This window comes from Rana temporaria, chromosome 5 (assembly GCF_905171775.1).
Source record: "Rana temporaria chromosome 5, aRanTem1.1, whole genome shotgun sequence".
NCBI lineage: Eukaryota > Metazoa > Chordata > Amphibia > Anura > Ranidae > Rana > Rana temporaria.
This window is the reverse complement of record NC_053493.1, coordinates 68,824,313-68,840,206: the sequence shown is the minus strand read 5'-3', so window position 1 is coordinate 68,840,206 and position 15,894 is coordinate 68,824,313. Positions and strand designations below refer to the sequence as shown.

At 39.7% G+C, this 15,894-nt stretch overlaps 1 protein-coding gene across 7 annotated transcripts in view; it reads right to left on the bottom strand.

Moving 5' to 3' along the window:
- The window catches only part of DIP2C (disco interacting protein 2 homolog C), a 612,079-nt gene that overhangs the window by 264,105 nt on the left and 332,080 nt on the right, over positions 1-15,894 (bottom strand). For all 7 annotated transcript variants that reach the window (XM_040352676.1, XM_040352677.1, XM_040352682.1 and 4 more), the window contains one exon: positions 3,623-3,754. In XM_040352676.1, coding sequence (XP_040208610.1) covers positions 3,623-3,754 — 132 coding nt within the window. The remainder of the gene's footprint in view (positions 1-3,622; positions 3,755-15,894) is intronic.

Below are 15,894 nucleotides of genomic sequence, written 5' to 3'. Positions count from 1 at the left end.
CAAGAGAAAATGGAGGCTGCAATTGCTAATCATGTATTCTGGAATGCTAGTTGCCTGGCTGTCATGCTGATACATTGGCTGCATTGCTTACCAAATCACTAACTTGGAACAAGTACAGAGATAAGGAATTATGAGTCTTCTTTCCAACAAGCATGCTTAGACCCCTTATTAAAAAGTATTCATGCAAGACAAAGCTAGGCACCAAGTATTTTTTTTAGAAGACCAACAATAACAGCCTTCAGGAAAAGGCCACTTATAAGCCAATTCAATATCTAACTTCCACTTTGAAGAGGGCATTCTCTTTCTCCTTTGTATTTGTTATCTTCCTCCTGTATCATACAAGGCATACTGTAGAATACAGATACTGTATATATAAATGACAGGAAAGCAATCACTTAGCACTGGATCCTGGGTTCACTTCCCATCCTGCACACTTCATGGAGTTTGCATAACCTTACTGTTTGATTACATCCCACAATCTAATAACACACTCTCAGGACAATCCTAGAGCATGTGTGTCTGTGCAGTAAGATTATCAGATTGGGAGATCCTTTGGGAACAGGGAATGATTTCATTGAAGTTTTTGTTTTTTTTAACATTATATACATTCGATTTCGTTATTTTAACAAACACTAGGGAAAAAAGCAATATAATTAATCATTAAATGCATTTTATTATTCTATTCCCACTGTTTTAATGCATATATAAAACCATAGAATTCTTCACAACGGTCCTTTAAAGCACATTACTATTGTTGTTCCCCAGGCATCAAACAACAAAGGCCTTGTACCTTGTGGCTTTGCAACTGCTGTTAAAATTAAATAGGCACAATTCTAAATGTGTTTTAATGATTTATAAGCTGCGGTTTCATTCAGTGGAAATCGAAAATCACAATGATAAATAAATAAATACAAAAAAAATAAAACATTTAAAGCTATATAAAATCTTGCAAAAAGTCAAGCTTGGCCCAACTTTTTCTTACTTTCTCAGCCTCTTTATTGGTCAGCCATTCTACCCATCTCATCAAATTGACCAACAGAAAGGCTCAGCAGGCAGGAGGGGTAAGGACCATCTCATAACTTTTTGCAGAAGTCAACATTTGCATATAATTTCAAAGGCTACAATACATCTCTGGATCTGCAGAACGTAAGCCCTGTTTTATAAATTATTTCGTTACAAGCCCAGTTCATGACAGGTTCCCTTTATTCTAAAGGTAGAAGGCTTGTTCCATGCACTAATAATACTTGGAATGCTTCAGTGATCTACCAGCAGAGGTTTAATGCACATGCAATTAGTAACCCACAATGCCAGAGGCGATACTCATTACTGTGGGAGTAGAGAAATTTCAGGCCTGTGGAATACAGCAAGTATTAATTATTTTTCACTGCTCTCAAAATAATGAACTTCATCTCAAATACAATGGACTGAAATTTGTTCGTACAGATTCAGCTCGCCTTTCAAATCACCCGTGACTTTGGCTAAAGATCATAATTAGGACAAACAAGAACACAGCAGATTCTATATAGGACGGTGGCCGATATGCAGGTATGATCCAAATGCCCAATAATCACCATTTAATTTGAGCAGTGCTTGGGATTGGGCAGTTTCTGAACATATTGGGGGGTTATAAATGTCCGGGTCATGAATACAGGTGGTTAGTTTTCACTCTGCCCAGTGTAAAGTAGCCATAGGCCGCGTACACACGATCAGTCCATCCGATGAGAATAGTCCGAAGGACCGTTCTCATCGGTTAACCGATGAAGCTGACTGATGGTCTGATGTGCCTACACACCATCGGTTAATGAACCGATCGTGTCAGAACGCGGTGATGTAAAACACAACGACGTGCTGAAAAAAACGAAGTTCAATGCTTCCAAGCATGCGTCGACTTGATTCTGAGCATGCGCGGGTTTTTAACCGATGCTTTTGCATACTAACGATCGGTTTTGACCTATCGGTTAGGCGTCCATCGGTTCAATTTTAAAGCAAGTCCTCATTTTTTTGACAGAAGGATAACTGACCGATGGGGCCCACACACGATCGGTTTGGACCGATGAAAACGGACCTTCAGTCCGTTTTCATTGGTTTTGACCGATCGTGTGTACGCGGCTTTAGGGCTAACTAAATTAGCAATACCATTTGATTCACTTCCAATCTGAGAAATATTTACACATTCTATAATTACAGTAAACCCTCAGCTAATACTTCAATGCTCGATGGACTTCATTTAGTTGCCCACTGGCTTTTCATATCTCTAATGAACTCTAGAGGATATAGAGGATATAAAAAATATATAAATATATATATTATATATATATAATTATTTAATTGAAATTTAAACTGATAACAACGTATCATAAGCCTACTGAAGTAGCCAGCCTCCAGTGATGCACAGAATTAAATCCTCCTACAAAATCTGTACCTCTCTCTCCCCTACAGCCTTCCAAAGTACACAGTTTAGGTGGTAGTTCTCAGCTTGAAGAAGGCAAGGGGCCAGGATTTGATGTCACACACTGCAAAGGACATCACTGAGTGTAACCTGAGACCTGAGTGGAGGGAAAGGACACACCCACCTCTCCACAGTCCCACTGGGAAACGCACAACTGGGGTTCTGGGATTAATCACCTATGTGCCCGGGGGGGGGGGGGGGGGGGGACTGTGGCAAAATATGGGTTTAGGGGGAATATATGGGTGTAACATGTAATGACAGGTGAAGTTCTCCTTAAAAGTACCCATAGACATGAAATGATGGTAAAAATTACCAGATCACGAGATCAGTTCACAGTTAAAGTGGGAGTAAACTCCCATGGTTGATATTTACCTATAGGTAATCCTATAATAAGGATTACCTATAGGTACAGTAAAAAGTGCACGTTCAGGAGATCTTTACTTGTGAATGGGCCAGTGTCATCACCGGAAAATGTGCTCTGAAGGAATAGCATGCCCGTGCCATTGCTTCAGAGTCCTTTGCCGTGAATAACATAAAACGTCTGGAGGAATGCAAACCCGAAAAAATGACTGGGAAAGGATGGAAGCCCCGTCAGCGGTGACAGCACGTCGCTGGAGGGCTTTGTTTTAAAAGAAGTTTCACATAATGTGCTAGTATGCAATGCATACTGGCACATTATAACTTTACCTTGCAGGTTTAGAAAAAAAAACAGCATGGCAATTTACTTCTGCTTTAAAGTAGAACTAAACTCCTTCTATCGATTTAAACTATTTTAAGTCCTTCTACGGCTAGCCTTAGTACATAGGTTGGAGGGTGTATTATATTAACCTGTTTAACCCCCCCCCCTTTTTTTTTCATAGCTGCTTTTTGGTTTCATAATGTTACACAACCCAAAAGTCTTCATGGACGTTTTTTTCTTCTTTCAACTAAAAGGGGAGGAGTGACTTTCTCAGCTAAGCACACCCTCATGCCTGCATGAGGGCAGGTGAGGTCCAGACAGTAAATGCTACATGGAACATCTACCCTTACTCAAGGTAGCCTCGGCTAGATATGGTAGGGGATGATTTTCAAAGTGATTTCAGTTTGTGGTGCTCAGATACAGTTGAGTTTCACTTTAAGCAATACAGTAATATAATTATAACATACCTACTAAAACAGTTCACAGGTACTCACCATCGCCCGTTTCCATAAGCTCAGCATTGCCGTACTTAGAGGTGACCCGTGACGTAGATCCCTGTGGCCTTTCTACTTGTATGGAGTGCTCTGAGGTGTATGTGGTAACGTCTGGAGGGGCTGAATGGTTTTCTGTAAAATATGACACAACTTAGATGGACACAGAAAGACACTTCCATTTAATGGACAAAACAAACTGGTCTTCAGGAACATTTTACTGACATCCATCCCCCAGCACTGAGCAGAACAGCGGAATCCTGGATTTTTTTTAGCTAATTTAACACACACAGAGCATGACCATTAACATTCACAATTACTTGTACAGGAAGCCAGCCATGAAGGACATTAACAGCTAAGGCTTTGGCAAACAAACCAAAAAACTGGGAAGGGTAGAGCAAAGCGCAGGGATAGGTCAATACACATTATCAGGCATTTTACATGTCATAAGTCAGGATACAAGCACTAGCTATGGGTTTGCAATATATGCGAAGGAGTTGCAAACAAGCCTTTTGTTTACAATATGAAACACAACCACATTGGACATGAACTTTAACAATTCTTGTCGTATTGGACACAAACTTTAACAATTCTTGTAAATTTTGAGAAATTAAACAGGTTTTGTTATTTGTCTGAATGAAAAGTTACACCCTTGAAGGAAAAGGCCGCTTCCCTGAGACCCCGGAGCGGTGACATCTTCTTAGAGACGCTTGTCTTTACTAAACCCTCACAATGAAATGCTAAATAGGCCAAGCCTATAACCTCAAAAAAACATAAGGTCTCCGATCAAGCTCATGTAAATCCATCCAGTGTTTCCTGCAATGGGTGCTGGCTGGGCAGGAGTCCATCTAACTCCTAACATACTGTGGATATGCACAGAAAAGGATCCCAAACAGCACACACCTAGCAAAGCCATTAGTAAACAGGTGAAAGCAGCCTCAGACAGCTTCATCTAAAGCCACGCCCCCAACAACCTTCAAGATTAAGCCCTGTGGGCGTGTTGAGATGCATTGGGGCATGGCTTTGGATGAAGCTTGCTGAGGCTGCTTTCACCTGTTTACTAATGGCTTTGCTAGGTGTGCGCTGTTTGGGACATTTCTCTATGCATATTCACAGGCCAAAGCCAACCATAGATGGTTCGAATCATGGCTGGTGCAGCAGAGACTGGCCAACATTCGAACCATGTATGGCCCAGGCTGAATTTAGTTTAGTCAAGATGATCGAGCGCCACTAGCAGCAATAACTGTGTTCTCCCAAAGGGGGTGGCTCCCTCCTGACGGGAGAACACAATGGTGCTGTGGGAGGGATTCCCCCATTAACACTGACTGTGTTGATGTGGGGAATCAAGCTATTTTTTTGCTGCAACCCGTGGTTGCAGAAAACAAAATTATTCCATCTATGGCCAGCTTAAGACTATACTACAACCAAAAACAAAATTAGGAGAGAAACTGTATACAGAGATTTAATGAGACTATGCCAAGCAGCCAACCACTCAGCTGAGTGCTCTCAGGCCCGTACACACGGTCGAAACAAAACCAATGAGAATGGACCGAGGTTCAGTTTCATGGGTCCAAACCGACGGTGTGTATAGCCCATCGGTCTGTTTTCCTTCGGTCCAAAATTTTAAAACATGCTTCAAAACCGAACCGATGGACTGCTGCCCGATCGGTCCAAACCGATGGTTAGTACAGAAAAGCATCGGTTCAAAACCTGCGCATGCTCAGAATCAAGTCGACACATGCTTGGAAGCATTGAACTTTGTTTTATTCAGCACGTCGTGTGTTTGACGTCACCGCGTTCTGACCCGATCGGTTTTTGGAACGATGGTGTGTACGCATATCAGGCCGTCAGGCCACTTCAGCGGTAAACCAATGAAAACGGTCTGTCTGACCATTCTCATCGGTTTGGAACGACCGTGTGTACAAGGACTCAGAGACCCTGATGCCAGGCATTCATTTTAAGAAAAATAATCCCAAATAATTATCTGTGCGTTTAATGTGTTTTATGCATGTTATTTACCTGTAAAAGACTTCCTTGTGTAGACACCTAGAAGGATTGTGCCACTAGGTGCCACTATTCCATAATCTGACGGAACACCACCATCTACTTGCCTATAGGCAGCAAAGGCAAAACTGGCAGCTTTGCAATTATAATTATTGGGCGTGCATTGTTTCGCATCATCAGAAGGAATAGTCCAATACAATTATTTACACAGTATTCAAAACCAGGGTAGAACCAGGACAACAAGTAAACGCCATAAAATAGAAGGACCTATTACACAATGCACCATAACTCGTGTGTCTACAGCAATGAAAATCTGGCCTGAGTATGAGACAAATTATGCCGAGAGCTACCAGGTACTGCTGTAAAAAAAAATTATTCCCTAGAAGTACATTTTATTGTTCCAGTAAAATACAAAGCTTTGGGTACAGCAATAATGTAGTAATTATGTGCAGTATCAAAGAACAGAGCAGTATTATAATCTCCTACAGGGGCGGACTGACCATTGAGTCACTCGGGCACTGCCCGAGGGCCCCATGTCACTAGGGGGCCCCATCAGGGTTGCCAGGCTCAGTAAAACCAGGGACAGTATGTAAAAATCTATGTTTTTTTTACATCTGTCCCTGATATGTCTGAAACCAACATGCTTCTGATGTGAAAATCCAGAGATTTTAGCTGCCCCGCCTCTGCACTGCCTCCTGGAGTGGTGGCCATCTGTAAGCCCAGGGGCCCCATAGTCCTCTATTGCCCGGGGGCCCCATGAGTTGTCAGTCCGCCCCTGATCTCCTAGATCCATGCTGCTTTCTATCCAGAAGTCAGGAATTAACCAAAAGGTGTAAAAATAAAAACCGATTTTCCACTGCTAAATACTTGGGTCACCAAAGCAGTCATTGTGTTTGAGGAACAAATTCACTTTAAGTGCACCAGTCACCTATACAAAAGGAATTTATTTTAATTTGAACAGACACAGCAAAAACGAAACACACATTACACCGACTGTGTGTCAAGGTTGCTATACTTTTATTTTTCCAAAAGGTATGCATGAAGTTCCCAACATCCAGGCAACAGCAACCCTAAAAATTACTTAAATGTAACAAATGGTTGACACAACGCCAAAATTTGCACATGTGCAAACAGAGATCTGGTGCCATGTCCATTAACATATATTTCTATAAGTGGGGGACAGTAATGCCTCCCAGGCTATCAATATTACATATCCCAGGAGGCATTACTTTCCTCTGTTCATAAAACAATATACAAGTAGACATGGCGCCAGATCTCTGTCTGCCCATGTGCAAGATCTGGCACCTCCTTTGTTTACATGTCGCTCTATGAATCAGGGAAGTAAAGCCTCTTGGATGGACCCATATATTACAGCGACCTATATCTTTAATAGACTGGGGGAAAATTTGGGAGTCCTCATCCAAAATCTCGAGTTGTGTAGCACAGAGAGAATTCTGCTCTTTTGGTATAGAACCCCAGACATCCTACATGCCCGCAACCCAATAGCTCCTAGACATGTTGGAGATGTAATGAAGCTACGGGCACCCACTTCCACATCTTTTGGGTGTGTTCTTCTATTAGCTCTAACTGCACTCAAATTCAATAGATTTTGCAGAAGCTATTAAACACCTCCATACCTCTGAATCCTATACACTTTTTATTAGGCCTCCCCTTTACAGGTACAGTAAAACTTTGATTTGAGAGTAACTTTGAGAGCATTTTGCAAGACAAGCTAATTTTTTTTATAAACTTTGACTTGATATACAAGAGATGTCTTGATATACAAGTAGCGTCATGTCACAACTGAGTATAAAAGAGAAGAGAGGCGCCTCTTAGTGTGGCAATATGGTTACATTTAATGAAGGTACAACATTTAGCAACTTATTGCTACACTTAGAGGCATCTCTCTTCTCATTTATACTTTGTAGCTCCTGCTGGAATTTTCTTCTAATCCCCTTGTGGAGGTTTCAATTTGTGGATGGACATTTTATGGTTACACAACCTATCACATTGCTATAATCTTTTTATATGGACGATAAACTGAAGAATCTGGTTGTGAAATTAATCATTTGAATTTCCATTATTTCTTATGGGGAAATTTGCTTTGATATACAAGTGCTTTGTATTACAAGCATGTTTCTGGAATGAATTATGCTTGCAATCCAAGGTTTAACTGCACTTCTAAAGCCTCAGGAAGATTAGCGTCTTTCATCTTACTAGCTGCAAAAACAGTTATACCTAGAAATTGACCCCCCCCCACACTCTCCATCAATTTCTTTCTACAGTGGCTGATATTTGTAGGATGGAGAATCGGACTGCACTGGTGGATGATTCACTACCTTCCTTTTATAAGATATGGAAAGTTTGGGATGATTCTGAGTACTCCCTCGAAAAAAATGAATCTTAAATATACTGTCCCATTTACACCACCTGTTATGTTTCTGGTGACATTTGTATTTTCTGGTCTCCTTGGTGCTAACCATTTGTTATGTTGTCTTTTTCAGCCTTTGAGGTTTTACTTTTTTTTTATTATTTTGTATGGTATAGTAAATATGAGTTGTTGATCCGAGATGGAATACCTTATTATCCGATTATACCATGCTTTCGATATGTCTCGACCATTTGTACATGTAAAGTTTTTTATGTTGAAATGCTTTACTATATGTACCGCATTGTTAGATTTCTAAAACTGTTATAAATAAACAATAAAAAAAAAGCCTCCTGGGATATGCGATATCCAAGTCAAAGGAGGCTGCAGTAGAAGACTGAATTGTCATTCTTGCCTAGGCGACATAGGAGGCAGGAGGCAAACTGAAGTAAAAAAGGGTAAATAAAAAAAGTATAATAATATTTGGTAAATCATGCCAGGTAACTGTGGCTGATGTATGCAAATGTAATAATTAGCCCCAGCAAAAAGTCCATCCACTTAATTGTCTATAAAGATTCCCATTTATCCAGGTTGTGGTATGCAGTAGTAGTCACAATCAACTGGACTTGTGCTTTATGTTGAGGACATTTCATAGCTTCTCCAAGCCACGTCTAATGGGATATCTTTACAACACTTAATGGAACTAAAGAAGTAACTCAGAAGCTTTGAAACATCCTCAATGCACAAATCCAGTCCAAAATACTCAACACACAAACATAAGTAAAGTACCGTATATACTCGAGTATAAGCCGACCCGAATATAAGCCAAGGCACCTAATTTTACCACAAAAAAATGGGAAAACTTATTTACTTGGGTATAAGCCTAGGGTGCCCATCTGCATGCCTCACTGTGCGTGGTGACGTGGGAGGACGCGCAGTGACATCACCACGCTGAAGTGAGGAGGAAGGGATCCGTGTATGCCGGCCGGCAAATTTTAGATGCAGTTTTTACTTTGATACTTTGTAAGTACGTTTCTCTTTTTTAATAAATGTTACTATCGCGGAATTATGCTATGGTCTCCCTTCTCTCTGTAACCATTAACCTAACAAATTGATGAGTACCGATGAAATCGGGAGTCCTTCAATCCTTACCCCATGTGAATCCATCCGGATGTCCTATCTTTCCCGGAGAGTAAAGGCCGTGGCTGGGTTACAGCCGACTGTCATACTAGGCTTGCCCTCTGGTAAGCGGCCATTCATTCGGTGGTGGGCTTATAACTCATTGATGTGTGGCGCATGGAGTCACTGTGGCATAGGCACACAGTTAACTCTTTGATCGCCCCTTCCCAGCCAGTGTCATTAGTACAGTGACCATGCATATTTTTAGCACTGATCACTGTATTAGTGTCACTGGTTCCCAAAGAAGTGTCAAGTGCCAGTAAGAATCCAATTTTCCCGCAGCAATATCGCAGTCCCGTTATAAGTTGCTGATCACCACGAATACTGTAAAAAAAATTAAATAAATAAAATTTCCATAAATATATCCCATAGTTTGTGGACACTATATCTTTTGTGCAAATCAATATACACTTATTGAGATTTGTCTTACCAAAAATATGCAGCAGAATATGAAAAAAAATCTATAAAAATATTGGTCTAAATTGATGAAGAAATTCATTTTTTTTTTATTAGATCTGTAATTGTCGGTGTTTTTAAAAAAAAAAAAAAAAAAAAACAGAGGTGATCAAATGGCACCAAAAGAAAGCTCTATTTGTGGGAAAAAAAGGGATTTTTTTGGTACTGTGTCCCACGACCGTGCCATTGTCAGGTAAAATAAAGCAGTGCCGTATAGAAAAATGGTCTGGTCATTACGGGGGGTAAATCTTCAGGAGCTGAAATGCATAAAGGCCATCTATATCAAACTGGAACCATCATCCCTGACAAGGGGTGGAGGCCTTCTAAACCACTGATCTTCCACATACAATGCCGTTTTAACACCCTCAGCAATCTAAACTGAAGGATTATCACATATGCAGACTTCCTGACACCCAGGGTGTGATTATGTAACTAGAATAGGGTGCTTCCAGATCTTTCACACCTCCTTTCCTTGATTAGATTAGGGTGTCTGTGCTGTGCTGGAGTACATTACTGACACTCGCTGGAACTGAAGAAGTGGCTTGGATAAGCTTCAAAACGTGTTCAGTATTACAGAACATATTCAGTTGAATGTGATTAACTACAATTAGCTGTACCCGGAAAAATGAGAACCTTTACAGGCAAATAGATGAAATTTAACAAACAGTTCAATCACACGAAGTACAATGAACAATGACAGATTGCAAAGTGCAGTAACCAATATAAACCAATCAGCAGTCATCTTTTGTAAGGCCTGGGTTCACATATGTGCGGCCGCGGGTTAGTGTCGGGGGTCCAAACATGTACAGGACCCTTTAGTAATCCGCTCTGCGGCCGCCCAGGACCTGTGTGAACCGGCTCAATTGAGAGCCAATCACACTTTCATGTCATGCATCCAATTCACATTATATATATATATATATATATATATGTATAGAGATATATATATATATATATATATATATATATATATATATATATATATATATATATATATATATATATATATATATATATATATATATATATATATATATATAGAGAGAGAGATATATATATATATATATATATATATATATATATATATATATATATATATATATATATATATATATATATATATATATATATATATATATAGAGATATATATATATATATATATATATATATATATATATATATATATATATATATATATATATATATATATATATATATATATATGTGTGTGTGTGTCAACCAAGCCTAAAACAGCAATATTCTGAAAACCATTTGGCTGTAACGGGGCTAATGCAATTTACAAATCGTCATTGCTCTCTCTTCGTTTGTAATGAATAGGTCTGACCGTTCCATAATTTCCTTAGCCTCACACTGAGGAACTTCTCCATAAGCATTATTTGAAAATATCATGATATTAGCAGACTTTGCCATCCACAGTTAAAAACCAATGTTCAATACTAGGTCTCCAAGATCTCCTCTAGAAGCTTATGTTTGACGTAAGGATACCAGTTTTTATGTGGAATTCTAACTTGCCCCCAACTAGCCTTAAAATTGTCCTCTTCTTCCTCCTAACAGCTATACTAACTAATCTGTACATGGAAAATATATATACTTACATATTTTCAGGGAACAGCTCCCTTGTATCAGCCAACATTGGCTTCAGGGGAGAGGAGGGAGCGCCAACAATAGATGGGCCATTGAAGCCTATGGGTGACATCACCGTTACAGGCTTTGCTAGCCGATGTCGGAGGACTCTCTCCTCTCCCCTGCAGCCACTGCTAGCTGACACAGGAGAGATCACGGAACTCGAATGAACCAGCCTAAAAATAAGTAAGTACAGATATACCTTTCTTTCATAGGTTAGTTAGTATACAGTGCCTTGAAAAAGTATTCATACCCCTTGAAATGTCCTACATTTTGTCATGTTACAACCAAAGACATACATTTATTTTATTGGGATTTTACGTGATAGACCAACACAAAGTGGCACATAATTGTGAAGTGGAAGGAAAATTATAAATGGTTTTCATTTTTTTTTTACAAATAAAATATCTGAAAAGTGTGGCGTGCATCTAAATCTAGATGAACCAATTGCCTTCAGAAGTAACCTAATTGGTAAATAGAGTCCACTTGTGTGAAATGTACAGTAATTTCAGTATAAATACCACTGTTCTTTGAAGCCCTCAAAGGTTTGTAAGAGAACCTTAGTGAATAAACAGCATCCTGAAGGCCAACAAACACACCAAACAGGTCAGGGATAAAGTTGTGGAGAAGTTTAAAGCAGTTATAAAAAGATATTCCAAGAGTTGAACATCTCACAGAACACTGTTCAATCCATCATCTGAAAATGGAAAGAGTATGGCACCACTGCAAACAGTGGTGCCATACCAAGACATGTTCGTCTACCTAAGGCAAGGGGTGTGAATACTTTTTCAAGGCACTGTAGGTATTAAAAAGGGGAAGGGGACAGGGGACAGTTTAAAGCAGGGGGTCTCAAACTGGCAGCCCTCCAGCTGTTGTGAAACTACAAGTCCTAGCATGCCTCTGCCTGTGGGAGTCATGCTTGTAACAGTCAGCCTTGCAATGCCGCATGGGACTTGCAGCTTCGCAACAGCTGGAGGGCCGCCAGTTTGAGACTCCTGGTTTAAAGGCTAGTGAGGTGTAAGCTGGAATTCTACTTTAAGCTTAAAAGCCTAATTATGGAAACATTTTACTTTCTTGGTTTCCCTTAAAAAAAACTGTTCCCCCGAATGTGAGTGCTATCACCAAGCCAATAAGCTGAACATAACACATTGAAAAGTCTTTTGCCACCTAACTGTCTCGAGGCCTAGTCTGAGATAAGTGCCAAAACTCGAAATTCCTTACATTCAATCAGTGTAAGAGTCAACCAGCTACTTCCCTGACATTTTCCTATACTGGAACAATCTGGACCACCACCAATTACCACCGTTTCTTGCGTGCCAGCCCCACCCCTTCCCTCTATGCAATACAAATGTTGTATAGGCTCCTACAAAGTGAAAGCCAACATAACTCTAAAAAAGTATTATGGGCATCATGTTTGCTTTATATTCATGTTATATACACGTAAAAGAAAAGTAAATGCAACTCACACACAGTCCAGTTACCACTGTACTTGTACCCCCCGGCATATAAGCAAAGTTAAACATCTTTCCTACAGAAACTAGAATATTCCTTTCATTTACAAATAAAGCACTAAGAATGGCAAGATGCATCAGACTGGGCAGCTAATACAGTTCTTCCAGAGTCATATCAGAATTGTGATATGACGCTGCAGCAGCACTCCTCTACCCTGTATATACTGTATACTCCGTGCAGGCAAAATCAAGCCTCCCAAACACAGAGCAGGCATTTATCTGAAAACTTTCAGCTAGAAGCAATTTGGAAGCACTGACCCGAATCGTGTTAACCTACCATCATGCACAAATCTCTAAATACTCCATTAAAGTCTGACTGTGAGAACAAATACTGCTGGACTACGCTGGGGCTTCTCTTAATTCTAAATACAATACAGTCAACAACAAAAAACAAGGAATATAGATGGATACAAAACATATGACAGCGCTACAACATGCCCCTGGAAAACAGCATAAATATAGTAGAATCTCAAAAGGGAAAGGACAAACACAAGCAACATTCAAAAAAGAAGAGGGGGATTGTACAACATTTACAAAAATGGGGGTTGTATTACTTTATTCAAACCTTCACATGTAGGATATAGGATGATATCAAACACTGTAACTGGGACCCCCTTCCTGTTGGTGAAGAAAAAGAGGGAGTGCCCATGGATTATGTAGGGCAAAGTTAGATACCAGTAAATTAGGTAATAAATGTATATAAAAAGTTTTACAAAAAACATATGGTACATACAATTGGTAGTTGATAAAATCGAAGACACAGTGGTCATAATACAGTAAAGTACAGCTAAATTCTGAAGCACAAATGTGTCTCAGAGGTAGGGGGCCAACCATAATACATGGGTTCAGAGGTCCCGACATGTTTCGGAATCAAAATACCTTCTTCAAGGGCCCACTGTATTATCTAGTAACACAACGTAACAAAGGTTATGTGTATATAAAAACAAGACACAAGTAAATACTTGTATACTTGTAAATACTTGTATAAATACTTGATTTACTTGTGTTTTGTTTTTATATACATGTACACATAACCTTTGTTACGTTGTGTTACTAGATACTACAGTTGGCCCTGGATGAGTCCTTGAAGAAGGTATTTTGATTCTGAAACATGTCGGGACCTCTGAACCCATGTATTATGGTTGGCCCCCTACCTCTAAGACACATCTGTGCTTCAGAATTTAGCTGTACTTTACTGTATTATGACCATTGTATGTACCATATGTTTTTTGTAATACTTTTTATATACATTTCTTACCTCATTTACTGGTATCTAACTTTGGCCCATATAATCCCTGGGGCACTCCCTCTTTTTCTTCTTTGCATTTGGAATGTGGCCTGGTTTACCAATTTATTATCTAGCGGCACCGACCCTATACATTTTCTTCCCTTCCTGTTGGTCGACAAAAAGTTCTAGCAGAGCATTATCCCTTAGGCCCCTTTCACACTTGTGCGACTTGTCCTGCTGATTGGGACTGCAAAGTCACATGACAAGTCGTTCCCCATGTTTTATAATGAGAACTATTCATATCTGTGAGACTTCAAGTAGCGCCGACTTCAAAGTAATCCCTCCTGTACTACTTTGGTCCGACTTTGATGTGAGTTGAGGTCCATAGACCTCAGTTTACACAGGCATTCCCTGAAATCGCATCAAAATTGCGCAACTTTGAAGTCACGGTAGTGTGATGAGATCTTTCACGATCTTTCACGCGGAAGCAAATATCAATTATGTCTCGCTTTATATCTGATGATGATGACATGTAGGAATTTGACTTTGAAACTGCAAACAATAATAAATATGTCTTTACTGTGCAATTCGTCCACTTGTGGTTTAGTTTAACAACTTGTTTAGTTACAAAGGAGGAATTTTAGCAATTTGTTATTGTTTGAAAATAATTGTACTACCCAGACTTTGCCAGCCACAGTTACAAAACTATATTCTATACTATATCCCCAAGTCATGCACTAGCTGATGTGGAACTAAAGAACATTAGAGGGAAGTACAGGTGATGACACAGAAAAACACAATTGTCTCATCTTACTGAATGTAACAAAAATATTTCATGATCAGATAGGCCTCAAACAACTTTACAAACTGTTATCTTGGCACCCATACCTTCTTCAGGCACGGCTCCTGTAATATCTGCCTGTTCTCTTATGCCTTCCCAAGATGTGTTTTCCACATATTTAATGGTAAGATTTGTATTTGCCGTTAATTAATGGTAAGATTTGTGTTTGCATTCTGTAAGTTTTAGAATATCTTGATGCCTTTTCAGATATTTTTTCTACATCTGCAGAATCATTTTCTACATCTTCCGATATGCCTTTACATCTAAGTTATATTTTACAGAAAGTATTCAAAACGCTTCACTTTTTCCACATTTTGTTATGTTACAGCCTTATTCCAAAATGGATTAAATTAATTATTTTCTTCAAACTTCAAAAAACAATACCCCATAATGACAACGTCAAAAAAGTTTCTTTGAAATCTTTGCAAATTTATAAAAAAAAAAATCCTATGTACATAAGTATTCACAGCCTTTGCCATGGCACTCAAAATTTAGCTCAGGTGCATTCTGTTTCCACTGTCCATCCTTGAGATGTTTCTACAACTTGATTGGAGTCCACCTGTGGTAAATTCAGATCTGGGGAAGGGTAAAGAAAAATGTCTGCAGCATTGAAGGTCCCAATGAGCACAGCGTGGAAGAAGTTTGCTAGAGCAAGCCGCCGGGCCAAACTGAGTGATCGGAGGAGAGCTTAGTCAGGGATGTGCCTAGAACCCGATGGCCACTCTGACAATGCTCCAACATTTCTCTGTGGGGAGAGGAGAAACTTACAGAAGATCAACTATCTCTACAGCACTCCACCAATCAGGATCAGGCCTGCATCATAGAGTGGCCAGATGGAAGCCGCTCCTCCGTAAAAGGCATATGGCAGCCCACCTGGAGTTTGCCAAAAGGCACCTGAAGGACTTTCAGACCAAGAGAAACAAAACTCTCTGGAAGAAACCAGGCACCGCTCATCACCTGGCCAATACCATCCCTACAGTGAAGCAAGGTTGTGGCAGCATCATGCTGTGGGGATGTTTTTCACTGGCAGGAACTGGGAGACT